General features: G+C 40.6%; 1 protein-coding gene across 6 annotated transcripts in view; it reads left to right on the forward strand.

The window, feature by feature from the left end:
- The window catches only part of PLEK (pleckstrin), a 59266-nt gene extending 47343 nt beyond the window's left edge, over nucleotides 1–11923 (forward strand). For all 6 annotated transcript variants that reach the window (XM_066993400.1, XM_048060999.2, XM_048061002.2 and 3 more), the window contains 7 exons: nucleotides 3334–3515; nucleotides 4748–4839; nucleotides 5135–5319; nucleotides 6807–6911; nucleotides 8460–8543; nucleotides 9780–9849; nucleotides 10734–11923. In XM_066993400.1, coding sequence (XP_066849501.1) covers nucleotides 3334–3515; nucleotides 4748–4839; nucleotides 5135–5319; nucleotides 6807–6911; nucleotides 8460–8543; nucleotides 9780–9849; nucleotides 10734–10873 — 858 coding nt within the window. In that variant the 3' untranslated portion in view covers nucleotides 10874–11923. The remainder of the gene's footprint in view (nucleotides 1–3333; nucleotides 3516–4747; nucleotides 4840–5134; nucleotides 5320–6806; nucleotides 6912–8459; nucleotides 8544–9779; nucleotides 9850–10733) is intronic.
- Nucleotides 11924–22249: the final 10326 nt, after the last annotated feature.

Below are 22249 nucleotides of genomic sequence, written 5' to 3' on the forward strand. Positions count from 1 at the left end.
TTAAAAGCTCTGTTTGGGCCAGTACTCGCAGAGAAAAAGATTGCTGTTAATCCTGGGCTGAGTCAGGAAAGTGATGGATGTCTGCTGCTTCTGGGGACAAAAGGTTTTAGAGGACCATTACTGTGTAAATCCCACTGTGGGCAGGATCATCAAGAGCTGCCAGCTCTTCCGAGATCTCTGTAGGCACTGGGAGTTGTCCACGGAAGGAGACCATTATTGTGCCCAGACAGAATTTCATGACCATGCATCCCTAACCTGTCCCGCGCCTGTCATAGATGTTGCACTACCTGAACTGGCAAGGGAGAGCATCCAATTGATTCAGAAGCAGTTGAGATCAAACCCATTTACTCTTTCGTCTCCCCAACAGCACTGCCTGGCTCACCTGTAGGCATGGCTGGGCAATCCTTACTGTTTGACTCCTGCAGCTTTGCACCTGACCTTCTGCTTCAGCAGGCATGGCTTTGTGTCGGTGGATTGCCCGAGCACAAGGCAGGAGCTCTGCATTGTTGCACTTGACTCCACCTCTTTTGCAAACCGTGAATAATAAGGGTGCAGTATAATTATATCCAGGGCTAGAGCATGAGGTAGGACATTAAATAACCAAATAAAGGAACTCAGTTTATCTGCACACATTTAGTTCTAATTCAGCTAATTAAACTGTGTTCCTATATTATCTAAGTAACAATCTTCTGTACAGCTCTCCTTACTCTTTATGTGAGGTGTTACTCATGGGAAGGAGGGTACTGTGTTCAAGAGTGTTACAGGTCCTACAACATAATGCTAGAAGTAAAGCTTTTCTCATAAAGCATTTCTTTCCAGGCAGATTTTGCTAGTTTTTAGGTCCCACAAAGGCACTGAGATCAAATCAGTATTGTTCTGTAGTGGTTGCTTGGAAATGTCAGTAACAGTATCATCCTTAGCAATAATGAAAAGATAATTCACCAGCGTATGTGCACTCTACAAAATGGGCAGAGTCCGAAGTGTTCAGTGTCAGACCTGGGGGACAAGGCACCCAAAATGTCTTTTCATAAGTAAGATCTGCTGCAGAGTTTGAAGTCAGTAAAAGCGATACGAACGACTTCAGCAGGTGTTGGAGCAGATCCTCCTTGGGTCAGTGGGATGTTTATGCAAGCCCATAGACCAGCAGCCCTGGAGACATACTTTGTCTGAAAACTTGCACTGTTCAGACAGCCAAAACTGCAACATGCTCATCTGTACCAGCAATACTGTCACTGGGATTGTTCTGACAAGCAGTTACTGCCCAAAATGAGTGAAATTAATTTACTGCATGTATTCCTTGAAAATACACAATTTTTATCGTTGTATCTTAAATCTTACAGCTGTGTTTCACAGCTGAATTCAAAGCCTCTGCATTGCATACTACGTTCTAGTTGGTTATAAGGTAAAACGTACAGTTCTGCTTCTTATGTGAATTATTCTGGTTTGCAGTGGTTTGTGTACATTCATATCGACCTAAAACTAAACTTTCATTTCTAGCAAGACTTCTGTAGGGTAAGAAATGGGATCTTTCTCGTTACGTCAGTTGTAAGTTCAGTCTTACTCACTTAGTCCTTGCCCCAAATTGGACCCATCAAGCTGTGAGAAGACTTTTGTATTCATCTGATTTGATTTTGGCTTTTTGAATTGGAATGTGTCCCTGCCTTGAGGCCTATCTGAAACCTCACAGCACATCATCAGCACACTTGGTTTATTAAATCAATTGCAAAAAGCTGATGTTGGGGGGAAAGGAAGCGACCTTGGATTTGTTAAACAGATATATCCTGTTCACAAGAGGCTGTGACTGTATATTTAAAGATTTTATTGTAAAATGTATTCACCACTGTTCACTGTTGTCGATCTGTTTCATCACTACTTAATCTGATGTTAATTCTGCTCTATTCTTTTTCGCTTCTCCCTTGGCTTTCCTCTGGATAGCATTATCATGTATGGTTGCTCATAGTAGGATTCATTTCTCTTAATTTAGCTAAACTGTTGGGGTTTAGTGCAAGTTGATGCTCTAATTTTTCTCAAAAATACAAATAGATGTGCATCTCCAGAAAGAAGACTGGTCAGTTCTAGGATTGGAGACTTAGCCTTTCCACCAACTTCAGAGGAAGCCTGGATGCCCAGCCCAGTGGCCTAGGTTTCTGAAAGCTAGAGTTAAGAGAAGACTTGGAAAGCTCTTTCTCCTCATACTAGAAATAAAAACGCTAACTTTTCACTGTGTATCCAGTGCTTTGCAATTTTGAAATCTCCACAGTAGTCACTGGGACTTCTGTGTGGTTTCAGGACATCAGAATATTCTCCATTTACCAGTCTGGAAGATAGATATTTGGGATGTTCAGAACCATGCCATTTACAAAAGCAGGCTTCAGTAGACTTTGGTGTTTTGATGTCCATGTTTTAGATTCACTGCTTTCTGCCCTTTGATAATCTCTACTTGTCCTCATGAACCCATGCTGTTTGCTCCCTTATTAGCTTGATGTTTTTAGTTAGATGCCAGCTGAGTCTGTTTATTCCAGTACAACCAGAAACCTGGTTTGTTCCACAACTAGTGGAACAAATAACAGTTCCACTTACGGGGAGCTACATTTTAGAGGAAATGGAAGCCCTCTTGACTGAGTACTTAGATCTGTATTTTCCATCCAAAAGATCACTGGATGAAAATGAGATCAAACAGTCTAAACTTTTTTCTTCTTCAGGTTGGTGTTTTTTTCTGCCTAGACCTACCTTAAAAGATCTGTTCTCGCTTCTGGGGTTTTGGGGAATACACGCTTTCCATTGTGATCAATTTAGAAAAGCAGTGATCAGAAGGTGTACGTAAGGGTCAGATATTTCATCTACCTACCAAACCCTTAAAAGAATGCAAACGTGTTCAGTTACCCTCCAATGTGACTGTGTCCTTTTCTCCCTGTGTGAATCAGTACCTTAGCAGCATGATGCAGTTTGTTGTTTGTTTTAATGTTGTTGTTCTCCTCCGAACTGACGACATCTCTAAATATATTAAGACAAGTTTATGCCCGCTGTAAGCATGCAGGGACTGGGTATTTCAGTCTTTCAGCTGTTTTGAACTTCGCAAATCACCAGTTATAGCAGTGCCGCTCTCTTCTGCTGACAACATCAGGAATGCTCACTGGGAAGTAACAAAAGGAGTCAGTTACGTATACTGCCTGTCCGTGTTTTTTTTTCAGAATGTTTTTTATTCATCTGGCTCTAAAGCACTTTCTGTAGCCCCTTAGGCATAGGTAGGCGGTATGCCATGGTGATACCAAGTTAATCATATCCAACCAGCTACACCAAAGTAACGTTAAAAAACAATGTTTATCCTTCCAGTTTGTCTTCAAGCTCACTGCAGCCAAGCAGCAGGACCACTTTTTTCAAGCTGCCTACCTGGAAGAGAGAGATGCTTGGGTACGGGATATCAAGAAAGCAATTCAGTGCATAGATGGAGGCCAAAGGTTTGCCAGAAAATCCACAAGAAAATCTATCAGACTGCCTGAAACAATCAACCTGAGGTTTGTTCTTGTAGCTCTGCACCCCTATTTACTTCCACCTGCACCCAGTGTGGCATATGCATAACGTCGATGTGGAAGAGCTATAACCGTTTCTGCTACCTAGCTGGCTTCCCTTGGAGTCCTTTCTGTGTAACTGTTTTAGAGCATGCAGCATGATCGAAATGAGCTAGTGGTTAGAGCTCGGTAGATCATTTTAATACATTGACTTTCATCAAAGCATGTGTATTTGTCAAAGGATTCTACTTATGAGGAAGCTTCTGAGCACACTGCAGTGCAAAAGGAGACCCCAGCCGAAGTGTGATTCTTTCAGGAGAGGCATTTTTGTACAGTACAGAATTTATTTTAGAAATATTTTATACATTTGTTTGCTCTGCAGGCAAATGCTATTGTTAGCAATAGTTTTTGGATGGTGATGAGAGAGTGGTGCCTGCCAGAGGTCTTGGAATTTGTAAAGGGAAAAGAAGAGATAAAGAGCACATACAGAAAGCCATCTGCTTGTCAGTACTTAAAAAAAAATAAAAAATAAGGACAGTGTAACTTCTGTCTTCGCACAGTAAATACCAAAGTACAAGTGAGCCTACTGTGCTTCTTAAAGCACTGTATAAAACTGCACAGGACCAAGATCCAGCTAAATCTGTCTTCAATGGCTTCAGCAGCGGGATCACCCTGACTGAATAACGAACCAAAGGATTTAGCTTGTGACATTTAGTGTTTGTCCTACTCGTCATTTTAGAGCCCCAGGGGCAATTAGTTTTGAGCAAGTGAAAAGCAAGGGGGGAGAAGGGAAGTCAGACCAGGAGTCACTGAAGTTACTCAGGGCCTCTGAGAGCATGCGGGTTTTGGGGATGTCACAGTGTTTTTGCTCTGCTGAGGACCTTTGGGAGAACATAGCAAAGCACCAGGGCTGTGAAGCTCTGCAGAGGAGCCTCAGCAGTGGGTGTTCCTCTGTTCACACTGCAGTCATCACAAGCTGATACAGTCTTAAAATAGAGGTGTGGTGAGCCCTTTGTGCAGTTACTCTTCTGTTCCTACAGTTATGATAGGGAGGTGATGAGGCCTCTGTGCTTTGCACAGTAAACTTTTCAGGAGACTAAACTAAGTCATACTGTAGGTCTATAGAGATTGCTATGCTCATAAAATATGAAGACCCTGTGAAAGACAATGATATTACTGTACCAGCCGACTAAAGCTTTTTATTTGCTAACAGTTTCTGTGGTTCTTTTTATGCACAGTGCTTTGTACCTCTCAATGAAAGATCCTGAAAAGGGAATAAAGGAGTTGAAACTGGAAAAAGATAAGAAAGTGTTCAATCACTGCTTTACAGGTAAGAAGCTCTTGTTCATCTTTTCCATTCAATAAAAAGAGCACAGAGCTAAGAGTCTCAAGATAGATCAAAACAGCTCTAAGCTCTGTAGAGCATAGAGAAGTTTTAGGAAAAAACCTGGCAGAGGTCATCTTGACCAACAGGGGAGATGCTCAAAGGATGAAGCTTAAGAAAGTGTTCAGATATTGCCATGTTAAGCAAGAGAAGGAGGAAATTAAACCAGTGCCAGCAAGTATTTTTAGGTTTCTGCCCTGTCTTGGGTTGTGGCTGATAACGTTTATTTCTTTGTAACCAGGCACTTCTGTGATTGACTGGCTGGTGTCTAGCAACTCCATCCGAAATCGCAAAGAAGGACTCATGCTCGCCTCTTCCCTCTTGAGCGAAGGCTACCTACAGCCTGCAGGAGATACATCCAAGGCCGCAGCTGAGGGACTGTCAGACACCCCCTTCTTAGATCTCAGCGATGCCTATTACTACTTTGTGAGTGTTGTATTCTGGTTTTCCTTTGTCCCAGACTTGCAGATACTCTGCTCTTCTCAGGTTTGAGTTGGGATTCTTAAGTCCTGGAGGAAAGATTGTACAGAACTAGAGATCTATGTTAATTGTCTTTCTCTATGTGACACTCAGAATAAACTGTCTCACTTTAACATCTGTAACCAAGACAGTTCTTCTAGCGCTCTGTGTGAACCGAGTGCAGAGATTCTTCTTAACTTGGGTGTTATTCCCAGTAATTTCAGCACTGACGAGGACTTAGCCACCAGTTCCCCTGATGATTCAGTGGAGTGGAAGAGAGTAATTCATCATCATGGGGCTTCTCAGAGTGGCTCAAGCTGGAAACACATTTTTGTGCACTGAGCTGGCAGATCTGACTCAGAGCACAGGCATGCACGCACACACATAGAGCTTGCCTGTGAGCAAAAAAGCAAAAGTTGTTTTGTTTTTTTTATTATCTACCTGGTAACACCTGTGCTGGGTAGCTTACCCAACCTTTTCAAGTTGTTTCATATTCTGTGGATGGATTTGTAGAACTTGCAATACCACAATCGCAGCCAAACATTTTAAAAAATGTTTGGTTTATGAACTGATGCTAACAAAGGGTCTTCCTACTGTTAAGTAAAATGGCTTAAATATTACAGTTTTGTTTATACTTACCACATAGAATCACTCCATGAAAAAATGAATCTCCCCTTACTTCATTTGTTTTCCTAGAACACCTCTGTGGTAGGAAGACTCTACCTGTGCAGAAATGGAAGCACAGACGGTGCTGGTGAAGGCAGCCATGTGGCCATCACAGTTCCTGGCTACCAGGGACACTTCTCTTGATACCTCATGTGTAATTTGCTTGCTTTCAGCTTGCTTTTAGTTTGATTCAGTACCAATGTGGTGTGAGGAGGCTGCAGCAGGTCAATGTCTGACTTGGTGTCAGGTAAACAGTAAGCACAAAAGCTTACTACATGCAATACGTGTGGTTATTCATACCTTTATTCATACCATTTGAGCAGTGTAAGGCTTCAGTAACCAGCATCACAATTTATCTGGTGTGGAGAAGATGGCCTAGATGAGAGTTTCCTCTTCTTCTCAAACTGCAGGTGCTTGTGATGGATGTAGGGAACGGAAGGTTATATTGGGTTGGGGAATGGACAGCCTGGGATGTATTGGCTGTGCCAACATCGCTTCATGTGGCTTCGTATGAACTGAGGTAGATGTAGATGCTCCAGCTCTCTTCAGATGCCCTAAGACCTGGTGTAGTCCTATCTCATACTGAAATGCTTCCGTGGCAACTTGGAGAGGTCCTCAACTTTACAGGATGGTTTTCCAGTAGAAAAGTTGATTTTTTTTTTTTAATTTTTTTTTTTTTGGTAACAGAAACAGGGTGAAAGGATGCCAAAGAGAAGTCAGATTTGTATATATATATATAAACAGGCACCATTTGTGTAACTTCTGAATTTTCTCTTGTGGTCATGCAGCCAGACAGTGGTTTTTACTGCGAGGGGAATTCTAGTGACGATGATGTGGTCCTGAAAGAAGAATTCAGAGGCTTAGTAGTCAAACAAGGATGTTTACTGAAACAGGTCAGTATTGCACACCTTCTGTTCTCTCACTGGGATGATGATCAATGGATACAAAATTACTCTTCTACACCTAAAAGTTTTAAAGAAGAGAGAAAAATTAGCTTATGCCATGTCCGCATTTGACAGGTTTAATCTCTGTCCCTCCCCCTTTTTACTCAAAGAATCCATTTTGTAGCATGGCAGCAGGGCTTTTGTCCAGAGTTGCAAGGTTTATTGTTCTTAGTACAGAACAAGACAGCTTAGTGTTTTAATTAAACACGAGAGTGCTAAAGCAAGAGATGTGACAAGCAGGAGGTATTTTAGCAAGGTTATCTGCTTCCTCTGGAAGTTTGGTGCCATGAAGGAAACCAGAAAATATCTGTTGGGACCATAAGTACTTTCTGGTGGTGCTCACTTGTATTTCTCTTGTTCAACCACATTACTCAAAAGCAACAGAAGAAACTGGATGTGAGTCTTTCTGCTAACGTTTACCCTGTCACATCCACCTCTGTCTAGTTAGTAGGAACTTCTTGCAAACAGCAGTAGTTAATTGAGAAACTAATATTTTGAAATACTGAGAGGAAATGATTCACGACAGTCTCCAGCAGTTAATCTGGATTTGGTCACCTTCAGTGAACTATGGATCACTGCTAGAGAGTGTCACCGTTTCTGCAGATAATGTGTGTTCTCAAGACTGCAGCAAAGGATGGGGAAAACCTAGATCTGCTGGGAAGCGCTGTTACCCCAGTTACTTTGTGAATGCTGTAAAATTAGTAAGAAGGTTTCATCTTCCTTGGTCACAGGGGTTGATTTCCTGGGATGTCTCCCAGGCTGTCCTCCCTGCAACTTTTATGATTTCTCATCAGGCTCAGGCTATGAATGGCAGGATGTTTGCATTGGAGGGAAAATTTCCTGTCTTCTAGGAAGACAGGCCAGGACTAGATGAACTGGGTATAGTCCATGAGTGCTTAGGGTCCATGTGCCCAGTATGAGTCTGTGAGGCTGTGGGCTGGCCCAGACTGAGCTCTCCCAGAGCTTCCATGATGAGATCTCCCAGAGCTTGAAAGCACTTAAACAACACTGACTGGAGTTGGTGGACTATAAGCCAGGGCGTCTTGTTAATATGATTTGGATGTCTATACCACTTGGAGCTAAATCTATTTGCTGTCTTTCTGCTTGGTCTACACCTGTGTGAGAGGTCCTACAAAGGCTGGATGCCTCAGAACAGCATTGCTGGAAGGCAGCAAACTGGCAGGGAAGCTTCCTAAGCCAGCCAGCAAGGGATACTGTGGAGAAAGGTTAGGGTCTGAACCCTTCCTGCAGGACATATCGCAGCCATGTTTTGTGGCATTTAAACCTTGTTCTGACATCTCATGTGAATGTCATCTATGTTGAAGCTGTTGTACTTTGTGTATAAAAAAAAAAGAGAGAAGCCAGTGAATATTTCCTGTCCAAAATATTAATTTTTTCCCCTTTTGTATTCCCACGTTCTCTTGTGCATGGGTAAGCTGACTGCAAGCATTTGCAGGGAAAGCAGTTCATGACATGCCTCTTTTTTAATTTTTCTAGGGACATCGAAGGAAAAACTGGAAAGTGAGGAAGTTTGTTTTAAGAGAGGACCCTGCATATCTTCACTACTATGATCCTGCTGGAGTAAGATACATTTGTTCAACTTTGGTTTATTTCCCTGTTTATTTGGTGGTTTGTTTGTTTTTTTATTTTTTTAAAATTTATTTTTAAAGCTACATTCTTCTAGAAATATAAGTGGAGTATTTGCTTGGGGATGTGTGACGGAAAAGGTCAAGCAGGATAGTGGGGCTGTTTGTGCTCACACTACCTGGCTGCCTTCTGGAAAAGCAGAGGGAAGGATGGTTTCTGGGGCTGGCATGTGACATCCAGACCTGGGAACAGGCAGCACTGAACTGTTCTCTCACCTCTTCTTTGTGATTAATTAGAATTAATGTGTGGTCCCATTTGATTGAAGTGGATGAGGTTAGAAGAGCAAAATAAGACTATACCATCATTTTGCAGTTTGTAATCAAGGTGTTTTTTGTGTCAGACTGAAACATGGCATTTTGTTTCTCGTGTAATTCTTATGGATCAAGGCCTGCTCTGAGAAAGGAAGGGGCATCACCATAGACAAAACCTGACCCACAAAAGCTGGTTTCCAGATGAATTCAGCACATAGTATTTATTTATTTTGTCCAGCACTGCCACAGGAGCAGAGCTATTGTGGGTTTAGGTTCTCTAAGCTGTGTCTGTCCTGCTTGGCAGAAGCTGCCTAGATGCACTGGAGAATCAACGCTGAGGAGTGTGACTTCTGTTTCCAGCATCTTTCCTACTCCTGGCTTCTCCTCCCAAAAGGCTGAAGTGTGTCATCTCATAGGAACTGCTGGTTTCAGGCTTATGCCAACAAAAATGCTTCTTCACCCAATCTTTGGCTATTGCAATCCTTCTTCCTCAAGTGCAGAAAAAGACAAGATTGTAAATAAATGTATATCTGCTCCTGCTGCTTGTTTTTCAATAAACCACCACCACCACCAAAAACTTTTAAATATCTCTTCTTTATAACTAACCTGCTTTTCACTGTAACATCAAAGGAAAGCCTATAGCTGGCAAAAGGTTTATTATTTTTTTCACGCCTTTGCTCAGAGCATGGTAAATACTCTGCAGATCCTGAATTCCAAATTCTGAAAGATTTCCTATTTATTTGCAGATTTGCACACCCCCTACCCTCCATATCATACAGATTGAGGATACCCTGGTTTTCTCATGTAACATACAAAGTCACCAAATGTTTTTGTTTTCATTCTGGAGTTTTAGTCAGATATTGACATGTGAAGAGTTTCAGATGAGTTGTATTTCATTTTGATTTCTTATCTTTCCCAGGGAGAAGATCCTCTCGGAGCAATTCACTTGAGGGGCTGCGTGGTGACAGCAGTGGAAGATATGCCAGACTGTAAGGAACCTTACTGAAAGAGTTCTAAGTTTTGTGTTATAAGTTTCTAGTGCATTCTTTAAATCTGCCTGAAACCACAAGTGTTTTTTTTTTTTTAATTCAAAACCAATTTGGAATGATTCAGTAATTCTTCTAATTACTAGGCTCTCTTAATTACTGGAGGAGGGTACTGTGATAAAGGTAGCAAGTGGGAATCTTGTTCTTTGTCAGTTGTTCAGACTTGTCAAAATGATAACATGGTGTCCCTATGTTAGGATAACTGGCCTTACACAAAATAAGCTGAGTTCTCATTTTAATTCATGGATTTCATGTGGAAGCTTTACATTACAAATGGTTGTGCCAATTACTTGTTACTCTACATGTTCTGTTCCCTCCCAAAGCTAGAAATTGTGGGAACAGCAATGGTTAAGCATTGCTGCAAGGAACGAGAAGCATTCGTTCAATGCATTCTCTGCTCCACAGGAGAGGCAGGCTCTCATCCCCAGCCAGAAAGTCTGTTGGCATCTCAATGCCTGTGTAGGCTGTGCTACAGTACATGAAAAGAGCCAGAGATTTCTGACGTGACTTAAATGTCTTGGTTTTATACCTGGCAAAGCACTGGAGGGCTTGGGTAATATAAGCTCTCTGCAGGGCTGCAGATTCTTCCATGGTTGGACATCAATTGAACAGGGACTCCTGAAAGTGAAATGTGCAGAACTCACGTTTTTTTTTTCTCCAAGACAGTGACAGATCTCATGGATCCTATCTTGCAAATGGTTTCCAAAGGCATGATCAGGCACAGCTGTAGAAAGGAAGGCAATCTGTTTACAGAATGCAAAAGAAGAAACATTTTACATACAGGAGTTTATTCTCTCATAGCTGACTTCCTTATTTCTTCCCTGTAGCCAAGAAGTGTGATGTTGAAAACAACCTGTTTGAAATCATCACAGCAAATGATGTCCACTATTACTTGCAAGCAGCTTCATCCACAGAGCGTACAGAGTGGATCAAAGCAATTCAGGCAGTTTCTAGGACTGGGAAATGAAGATGATCCACCAGCCAGAAGACAGACAACTGAAATTAATTACTCCAAACAAAACAGGAATTTTAGCATTTCACTGAGAAAGCAGTATCATCTGGAAAGGCCTCCTGAGGCTTGTGGGTTGGGGGGGGAAGGGAGGGGTGGGTAGTAAGTTTCAATTCTATAGTGGGCACTAACAAGCTAACATTTTCCACTTCTGTTATGGTAATATCTTACTAAATTACAGCATAGAACATGTCACATTAGTGTGTGCTTCTTGTAAGAATTAGTCTACCTTGGGAAGGTTATACCTTAAGCCTTTCCCTGCTGCCACTGCAGACAGCAAGAATTTCACCATTACCAGGGGACAGAATCATGTTGCTGACTGTAAGGAGCTCCGCTAGTCACCTGTGATTCAGCCTGTGTTGTGCTTCAGTATCTTCTAATAATTCAAAGGCTTCTTCAGACAAACTTTACACTTTCTTCTTTACCAGCCAGTAGTTTTTCTACTGCCATGTTCTCCCATCCAAAGTAATATAATAGGTTTAAGGAAAGAAATTAACTAATTCAAAAACCTGAACCAAACCTTTAAAATCCTTTAGTGTTAAGGAAAGGGAGAATGCAGACAATTATGGAAATGAAACACCATGTGGAAAGCACTTACAAATCTGAAAGATGTAGAAGTTTCCCCACAGGAAAATTCTTCTCTTGTGGTATTTCAAACATGAAGCAATCCGTTTGTCTTCCATATCCACTTGATTTTGACCCTTGCTAAATTTCTCCATAAGAACCTGCTCCAGGACCATTGTTTTTCTTCATTTAGATCTCCAAAGCAGTTGCTAGGGTGTCATCTACTGCTGATATGACCTGTATTTGAATTCAGAATCGTGCAGGAGAAGGGAAAGGATCTATGCATTACTTGAACTACCAACTGAACTTCCAACTGAGGTGGTGGTGTTTAGGGTTTTTGTTTTTTAACCTACAGCAATATACTCAATGCTTGGCTCTGTGCCTGAGTTATATAAAAGAAACATTATTATTTTTGTAACTGAAATAAATGTTATAATTTGTTGATATCAGGTTACCTGAGCAATCTTTTTATTTTTTGTCTTACTGTATGCATCAAACTTTGAAGTCTTTAAACTTTAAGCAAGACCTGGAAGTCAAAGTAATACCAGATTCTGCATGTAGCCTGTTCCTGTTGCAGACGGATGTTCTGTGTGCAAGTAAACTTCACAACTTCAAAATTTTAAATAAGGTACCTTGAGAGTTCTTATTCAGATATCTTTAAAAATCAATGTGGAGCTAAAGCTTATCTTCACTTCTGTTTCATTATACCCTTATATGCGTGTATACAAGAAAAATAAGAAGCCAGAAGCTGCTGTCACTTCAGCCTAGGGTATTCTAATTGGTGTTCAAGGAGAAGCTCTCTCTGGTTCATTGAAGCTGTGGTGTCACACAACGTTTTTGGTTATTTTAGTTACACAGTATGAATATCTTTTGCTGTAGCTGAACTGTGCCTTGGTCCGCTGGACCAGCCTTGCGATACAAGCCTGTTGGGGCCTGGAGCTTAGGTTCAACGTGAAAACATAACTTTGGTGATCTACTTTATGCATTTAGGTCAATATAATTACCAGCACAATGGAAAGCTATAAATACAGTAACAGATCACTATGTAGTCTTACAATAAATTCAGGATGAATGCATTCATTTTTTATTGGGAGGAAAAAGGATATGAATGTATCATCTTCTAATTCACAACAGCAGCAAAAACAGTTCATACAGAGCAGGTCTAAAGAGATCTGAGCCTAATATGTCTGAAGGTCCTTTGCTTATTACTCTCAAACATACTAATGCAAGTACCTCTCCCTCTTGCCTAAGGAACTCCCTGTGGGTACATTCATGTCGTGGAGATCTAGTTTGACATTGGTCTCACATACTTGTGGAAGAACAGGCACCTCTTTTCTGCACCCCAGCACAGAGTTCCTCTGACACTGCTGAAACTCTGTACGTATCAGCTAGTGCAGTGTGATGAGATTTGGACCTCAGAGGACTTTACCAGCCCTAAAGGGAAATATCTTGGGTCTTAAACTAGGCTCACAGCTCAGGTGCCCTTTGTACTGTTTCTACCTCACCTGAATCCCCAATTTCTCTGTTTATGGAGACAATAGACAGTTTGGCCTTTATTGTTGTTTTTTTTTTTTTTAACCACAAAGTGCTTGGATTTTCAGAATTTACAGGCCTCGGCATATCTGTGACCTCAATGGTAGAGCACAGTGAATACTGGCAATTTGATTAATCCAGCAGAGTGTCCATTATCCTAAAGGAAACATGAATTTTGCTCAAGAAGCTTCTTGTCCTTGGGGTTGAATCTGGGTAGGTCTCTTGTAAGTGTGGTAGAGCACCCCGTGTGCCTCTCACTTGCTTGGATTACCTCAGGTAAATGATCAGATCCTGTTCTTTAATAAGCTGTGTTTCTCCTCAGAAATAACAAAGAAAATGCAGCCACACTGAGGCAGCAGGCTGGCACAGACAGCATCCGCACATCCATTTAGGACATCAGAGGAAATGGGCTTCTAGCAGGCATTTCCTGTATCTCACGCAAGCTGACAGGATCGCCGAAGCCTGGTCTGTCATTCTGAGGAAGGAAGCCTCATGGCGCAAAGATAGACTGTTTGCTCAGCCCTGCTTTCTTGATAATTGCTTTGTGGTTGCTGCTCATTTTTGCTTCAGAGCTCACTAACGCAAAAATACCCTACAGCACAGGAAAATGAAAAATAGAAACTCACCCAACTTAGCAAACAAGGGGTGTAACCGTCTATTAAAAAAAAAGAAGTTTTACTAGTTTTTGACCTTGTCACTTTTCTCTGGACCCAGTTAAGGGTACAGTTGCCCTCTTACTAGTGGTGCTTTCTCTGGTAGGCAATGGTAATGAGTATATTTGTTGAAGAGCTCTGGTGTTTGTACCAGACTATACCAATACGTTCTCTCAATATGGACCCTCAGGTGGTTCTTTTTAATATACGTCACAAGGGTTTAAACCTGTCTGTCTTTCTTGGAGAAAGATTGGAAGTTTATGTCTGATGCTACCCTACTCTCATTTCCTTCCCGTAAATGCTCTTATTTGCCTGAGACTGGTACTATAAATGACTCCAGACTGTTCTTTCTTTAAGTCAGGTTCTCACAAGTCTTCGCATGAATAATGAGCTTCATGTTCCAAGATGAATGTGTTCTGATGCGTTCTCAAAAAAATCACGATAAGAAAAAAAATACATTTCAGTAGGGCCTAGCCTTTTTTCTTTTTAGGGTTGAGGCACCTCTCTGATAAGCTTTTCACAAGGAATGAATTGGAGACACGTGTTAATATGGGGTAGTTTTCAAAGATGCTCCATTTTCAAACTCATGGCAGTGCTTTTGAAAATCAAAGTAGGTCTCTCAATGCCACCAGTAGTCTGACCTTAAGAATCGTGCATGATACAATGGGAATTGTCACAACCCTTGAACAGAATAAAGTCATTCAGAAGATAGCCACTGGAGTTGCAACAAGGTGACAAAGGCTACTCGAATAGATGTTTATGAGGAAAAAGGAATATTAGTTTTATGCCAGTACGATTTCCAGAGATATCAAAAAGATCTTGTCCAAGGGAATTAAAGGTTAAAAAGCAACTACAAGCATATAGATTATGAGGCCGGTCCAGTCACTCCGGAGATGTGGAAGGAAAGAGGCATATACTGAATACTTGCACTAGAGAAGAGAGAGCAGGCCTAGCACAAGGAATTAATAATTGCAAGAGAAAAAAAGGAGTAGACCTTCGTGTTCCATGCTTCCTCCACCTGTTTTCACCTTTTATTTAGATCATACTTCCACACACTCAGCAAATACTCTTTCAACACCAGTTCCTTTTCTCACTTTTGACATGAATTACTCTTGTGTCATAGACTAAAGGACAGCAAGAAAAAAGAACCAAACAAATATACAAACAAAAACATTGAGGAGAAGGACTATACTTATAACCTTCAATTACTGTAAGACATGTCTGATATCATCTACAATAAAGGTCCTCTTTTGCTAGTACTTGACTTGCCACAGTTTTCCCTCCCCAGGAATGCTGACCAAGCGTTTACTACAGCCAGGTTTTCAGGGATATTTATTAATTATGCATCCAAAAAACCACATGTAAACACAAATCTCCTTTTTCCATCTTTTAATAGAAAAATGAGTAAAGCAAACCACCTCTGCATACACTGAAAAAATAATATCCATAAGAACTGCAACAGCCTAAGAATCTTTCAGCCACAGGTGTTGCTTTTTCCCATAATCTGATAACCTCCCACCTCAGGTGGAGGTAGTTCTGTTTTAATGTGTTTATAGCAGTGGATTTCAAGAGCTTTTTACATCTTCTGTGCTGTGGCTTTCTCTTGAAAGATAAGGTTAGTATTATTTTGTTGTTAAATATCGTTAATCTTGTGTTTTTTTTACAGTGTATTGTCTTTTCTTCTGTGTGAAAGAATGAAAATGTATTTTTAGATGTATAACTGTTGTTTGTTCATGAGTCTTTAACATAAGTTTGTTCATAAGGAAGAGGGAAAAAATAGGTAAGGCTTCTGAGGTATAGCTTAGTACATACTATCAAGTTTTTCTTCTAGACGGGGTTTGTATTTGTGTTTGCCATGTTACAAATAATGCTTTAGTGCAGTAATACTGCTTGTGTTTTTATTTTTGTTTGTTTTTAGACTTTGTTTTATTACAAGCGTTAAACAACTGTTTGTTTTTTACTAATTTGTTCTCAAATGCTTTAGAAGGTTGTAGAGGTTATTTTAAGTTTAAACAACTTGCTGTAGAGGGGTCTGGGTAACTGTTGTCCTTTGTAATATGCCTCTATTTCTTCTGAGATTCAGGCTTGGATGATAACAAAATTCCTTAGATATCCTTTCTGGTGAAAACCAAAAACTTTTTTTTTTTTTGAATTATTATTTTGTTGTTGTTGTTCCTTTTAAACTGTAAAAGAACATAGGAGTGAACCTTAAAAAGCAAATGGAGTAGATAACAGTCCTATGCTGGCTTTTGTAGTCAGTATTTCTGCAAATGCCTTCAGTTTGCATTTCAAAAAGTGCAGATATTTTGCTTGTGAACTGTTGCGGTCTTGTTGATCTATAGAGGTTTGATTGTACTCCATATGAACTTCTGTGTGCAGCAGAAAGCTTGAAGCTGGGCTTCTAATTTTCCTCTCCTGTTTGGGTTTCTTGCTGCCTGAGAAGGGGGTATGTGCTGTAGTTTTTCCTTCTCATCAAACCGCTTCTCTTTTTGGAGTTAGGGGTTTGGTAGTTTTAGCAGTCTGAGAAAGCTGTGTTGAATTTGTCCTAGGTTAAATAAAAGTGGTATATATATGTGCTCTTACGTGTTAACAATATGCCACAATGTTCAAAGTGTTTATTTTCAAAACCTATAATAAAATAAAAAGCTTCTGTTTTGAACGACTGCTAGATTATATAAATAATTAATTACATACTTATATTACTTAGGCTGTATGCTGAGCATTTCTTAATTAAGTGCTAGATCTTCTCCCTTCAGCAGCAGGACATGGGGTGGAAAACTGTTCTGCTTCTTAGGGACTGATGTTGATAACGAATAAAGCCGCTTTCTCCGCTACCCAGCAGTGTGGCTGCTGAGCATCTATCTGCTATTCTTCTGGTTTTACTAGTGTGACAGTGTGGAGCACAAAGATGACTTAAAAAGCAAGCGATGGGGGCAGGATCAGTGTTCTGAATGCTAATGTGCCTGTGCCTTTCCAGATTTCTTTGCCTTCCAACCAGCTGTGGCTCAGCTGCTCAAGGAGAGCCTCCCTGTGTTGTGGAGCCCTTGTAATGCTCACACGTGGCCTCAGGAGTTGGTGGATTGGTGCCTGGAAGAGCACGTCTCTTGCCACCTCTTTGGAAACGTTCACTGGTAAAGAGGGAAATACCTTCAGTATGAGAATGAGACTTACTCCTGGTTGATATGCAAAAAGAATTTGAAAGGGAGCCAACACACAGCTATCTGTATCTGTCAGGCTTTTTTGTTGTTGTATGGGATGGTGAAGTGTGAATCTGACACGTGAAGATAATTTGAATGTGGTTACTTCATGACCCTTTGGCACTATACATCATTTTAGGATCTGCTTTATGCTTTAAAATGGTGGGTTGGTAACCTGAAGGCCAAGTAGACAAAAAACACCCTTGAAAATCTCTGACTGAAGGCAAGGTTTTTTTGTTGTTGTTCATTGTGGGACTTCACTTCTTGAAATAGAATTTCTGACTTGGCAACAAAATAAGTATTTTTCCTGGATTAGAACATAGAACTTCCTGCTTTGTGTTTAGAAATGGAACTGTGGCTTTCTCCACTGTGTTTCTGGCTCTGGTAGATCTCTAAGTTTTTTTTCTTGTTTTCCATTCTGTTTGGGAGAGTAACAGTGTATGAAGGCTGAGGGGAAAAAAAAAAAACACTTTTCATACTTCGGCTGGCTTCAATTTTAAGTGAAGTAAGGTATAGTAAAACTCTTCCCCTTCCCTACGTGTTCTGCGTCTAAGATGGCAAAACAATTTCCCTCTCATTTTCTATCCTGTTACAAGATGACTAAGAATGTGGGAGGAAAAGAATCAAAGGTAAATGCTGATGAAACTGATAGATTTTGCTAACAGTTGAAAGAGATGGAATTTATTATTATTATTTTTATTTGCCTTCTGTATGTTTTTCACCAAAATCTTTAATACGTCAGAGTTAAAGGAGAAGGGGAGAAAGAACTGGAGATCAAATAGTTTGATGATGATAATAAAAAAAATCCTAAACTTGATGCTCCAGTCTTTCCCAAACCCAGATATTAAAAGAACATAAAGAACTTAAGAGTATTACTGTTAGCCTCTTTATCAAGCATACAAGAATGACCTATTACAGACTATCAGAGAATTCACTACACAAATCAGAGTATAATCAGCTTTTTCATACACCACTTTCTACATAACAAGGAGAAGTTTGAAAATCCTGTAAGCACACAGATGTATAAAAAGCGAGGTAAGAAAACATCACTTTTGTCCTTCAGTGCTTCTGCTGCATGTTTACGGAGGTGTCCTGCCCTCAAATGCTTAAATTGCTACATCTCTCTAGATGCATTTTACATGATGGTAAAAGTATAATAACACACATTCATGAAATTTTTGAATAATATGAACTGTTGTTGTTATCAGATACTTACCACTCTTATGCAGTTTTCTGATTAATAAAAGAAAATACTTCATCTTTCTGTTTTATCAGTGGTAAAATAAGGTAATGCCTTTCTTCAAACTTAGTATTTAAGGAATGATTTTTTTTTTTCCCAGCTATGTTTACTGTTTCCCCTTTCTCCTCTTTCTTAGTTATTTTGAACTAAACTTCCTAGCCTAAAAAGGGTTAAGAGAGTTTGTGGCAATGAAACGCAATGAAATTCAGATACCTAAGCATAAACGTCTAGTAGTATTTTTAGATGTCCTACAATATACCACCAAATGGTCTTTAGTCACCCCTCCAGAGGAACAGAAACTTCCTCATCACCTCACATCTACTTACGGTATATAGATATTTGGTTGCCTCATGGGTCTCAAGTGTCGTCATAGTCTCCCTATTTAAGCATTTGAGTAATTCCCAGCATGATTATCTCTTAAGTACGTGTTGGTAGCAGATTTTCACATTAGTATGATTTTAACGAGCAGTATAACTGAAGGATAAAAATGTCTACAGAATAGTGGTCTTTAAGAATAAAGGTGCATTAGAAAAGCTGATTAGTTTGGTCAAAACTCTGTATGAAACTTGACAGTACAGCTGATAACAGCAATATGCCACAAATGGCTATATATAGTATCTTGGGAAGTGTTGTCATTGGATCTTCCTAGCTAACTTGTATAGAGTTCTTTTTTCTTTAGCATTGTCGTAGCTTCCACTATTTTTCTATTTAAAAAGTTCCTCAAATGAGCAGATGAGCAAAGCTTTTTTGGGAGCACTGTCACACTTCATTTTTTTTCAGCAGCATTATCTTACATAGCTGGTACATGTTTTCACCTTTCTCAGTTTTTTTCCCCCCTTTATTAGGATTAAAAGCTTAAGGTGGCTGGTTTGTTTGATGTTTTCCCTCTGTTTCCAACTTGTTCAATGTATACCTTCAATCCAGCCTTCCAGCTGAGTCTTCCAACAGGTAGCTGATAATGTTCTTTGATCTTCTGTATTTGGTATTCTGAGGTCACTGAGATGTTTAAAACAGCATTTAGTACCATGGCTAACAGATTATTGTGTGGCCCACTGTGTCTTGTGGCATCCCCATATTGGCAAACAGCAGTTCTTTCGGCTGCTATTTTTCTTCTTTTTTTTTTTTAAAAGAACTACACATGAAAACCAGCACATGTGGTTCTAACAGTTTTTTTTTAAATGTGGATCAAAAAAAAGCTTATGTTGCACCTGATTTGCATACTCCTGCAGGCTGGTTTTTATACACACAAACCTGCTTTGTAAATGTATGGCTGTTGAAAGTTGGTGGCAGTGATGAACAGGACAATTCTCAGGAGCTAGAAGGGACTGCAAGTAACTCTACTGGTATATAGAAATGTCCTCCCAGTTTTCATCTTGATACGTCCCTCTGAATTTTGCTGTCCCTGACCTCTCCCCTTCTCACCCTTCTACCCACAGTTGTAGCTTGTGTTTTTTTATGGCTTACCAGAATAATAGAAGTGGGACTGGCCACTTGCCCTGAGGCCTGAGAAAAAAACACCACAAAATAATTCTTAGGGTTGTTTAATGATCCGAAGCCCCTGCGAGCCTCAGCTTTAAGTACAGTGGGTGATTTTGTCCAAGCTTTTTGGGGCAGACTTCTCTGAACAAGCATTACCATGAGAAACAACGGCAAAGTGTCAGGACGCTCTTGAGAATCTGAAACCCCTCTATCCAAATCAACGTCAGGGATGGAAGGGTTCAGGACGGGGGTCAGCTGCTTCAGTGCATAAGATCTGTGAGAAATGCGATGAAGGCATAATGATGGGTGGATTTAAGCTTCGCTGCTCTGTCTTCAGGTGGGACAACTCATTTGGGACCTTCCAGAGGCGAACATGATAAAGATATGAAACGCTATTGCCTGCCTATTTGGAGAAACATTTTTCCTGACAAAATTCACTTAGAAATGTTATTGGTCTAATGAAGAAAAGTCCGTGTTAATTAAATGTAATGGTGCTTTCTTTTTCAATTAGTCTGAGTGTTAATGCCAGTGGCCCTAAGCCACATCCTGCACCATGATGAAATAAAGCCACACGTACGGCTCCTCCCTTCAGAAATGGAGCACTGCAGTAGTCAGTAGTTGCAGAGGAGGTTCTAAAACCACAGACATTTTGGAAATACAGAAATAAAGTATTTATCTCGGGGGACTTCAGGTTCAGCTTTGATGCTGGGTATTTTGATGTTAAGCTGCGTGCAGCAGCTGGAGACGTGTTGTGCAGCAGAGAACCTGTCTTTTCATCCTAGAAACCAGGCTGGTTTGAGTTGGGGTGCTGGGGGAGGATGTAGTATTTGCTCTGCACGCAGACTTCACGTACTCTCTCAGAAAGCCTCTTCTGCGGGAAAGATTGGAGGGCAGGGCGATGAAAAGGCGGTAAGGCCGTGTGGCTAAGAGGATGCCTGGGTGACGGGTGCCTGCGGCATCCTTCTGCAGCTGAAATCTCAGAGTAGCGGGGTGGTGTGAGTGGTGTGAGTATTTCAGGGAAGGTAGGTGGTGTATGCTAAAATACAACTTTCCACTTCCTCAGAAGCTATGGGTAAAAGAGTTTGGTAGTGAAGCAGAAAAAAGGCTTCACCAGCCACCTAAGTGTGAGGATAGCTGGTGCATGTCCAGCTGGCTTGTGCAGGAGTAGACTTAGCAGCTGAGAATGCCCTCTGGGGAGGGATACCTAAGCATTAGCACTAGTTTAAGCATTTTTGCTGGGAGCTAGGAGGGTGAAGAGGCAGGCAGGAATGACAGCTGGTGGTGTAGGAAGTGCTGCTGCTTGGAGCTATGGATGCTGCTGGGGTGTGTTTAAAGGAAAGGGTGTGTTCAGCCTCTAGTTGGGCTGAAAGCTGAGTAGGTGGTATGAGGGCAAGTAGGGGAAGACCAAAACTGATTGAAGAAGACCAAAACAGATTAAACAAAATCTCAGGAGGGAATTAAAACCTCCCTTAAGAGGGGAGAGGAAGCAAGCTTATTTTCATGAGAACTCATGCTTACTGAAAGAAAAGCATGTAGGAGATGTTCATGAGAAGTTTACGCTATTGCTGCTCCATGTTGAAAGATCTAGGCCTTGTCTAAGTGCATAGCTGAGTGCTTAACTCCTAACATGTTTAGAGAAGTACGGTCACCTGATTTGGACAGAGGTGGAGGCACGATGGATATTGGTAATTCCTGAGTTTGTAAGAGAATGGGGAAAAAGCTATAGCTAAGCGCATGCTCTGTGTTGGGGTTTGTACCAGAATAATTCTTCTATTTTAAAAATGTATATTTGTCTCAGGATACAAAAACTGATAGCTGATGTGTAGGGAAGGGACAGGAAGGAGGTGGTGATAAATAGCTGGGAGCTGAGGGGGCTGGGTGAGGAGAAAGGTGAGAGACTATTGTGCACTTCTGTATTACGATTAATAACTTGAGGTGATAAGAATGTACTGCTAGCATTATTCATAATTTATATGCACCTTTTTCATTTCTGGCTTTCTTGAAGTTAGGGACATGGTGAGCAGGGAGTAAGGCAGCAGTGTAAAAGTGTAAAAACTTTTTTTTTTAAACTGGGGTAACTAGCTATAGTCTTAGAGCAGAATAGCTAAAAATAAAGGAAGCAGTGTTCACAGTTCATTGAACTTTGCACTACACCCACCGTACTTAGCTCCAAATTACACTTTAGCCATGGTGGTAGTGTGAACTTTGAGTGTTGCACCCATTATGGTTAATGCTGCAGTCATCCCATGAGAACAGCGTCACCTCTTTAGGCAGAAAAGAGAGAGGCTATGCATCTTATAAAACTTGCAGCAACAGTGTCCACGGTTACATTACGTTATCCAGTCATCACATACCATGCAATGTTGTTGACAAGAACAGTGTCTCGGTTAGATTTTTTTTTTTACTGATGATTTAGAAAAGTCACTGCTTATGAACTGAAAAAGCTATTTTAATGGGGAAAATACAGGAAGCTGAGGGAAGTGGAACAGTTTTAGTGAATTCTGAATGTTCCAAACTAGAAAGGGTATCAAATAATATATTGTTCTTGGAAGCATTTTAAAACTACCCGCTTCACTTGGCTGTTCTGCTCTTCTTTGGCCTTGGTAAGGGCACCTACAAGAAATAGACTGTGAGCCTAGACTCTTACAAGAATGGGGGATAAAAATAA

This window comes from Anser cygnoides, chromosome 3 (genome assembly GCF_040182565.1).
Source record: "Anser cygnoides isolate HZ-2024a breed goose chromosome 3, Taihu_goose_T2T_genome, whole genome shotgun sequence".
Lineage (NCBI taxonomy): Eukaryota > Metazoa > Chordata > Aves > Anseriformes > Anatidae > Anser > Anser cygnoides.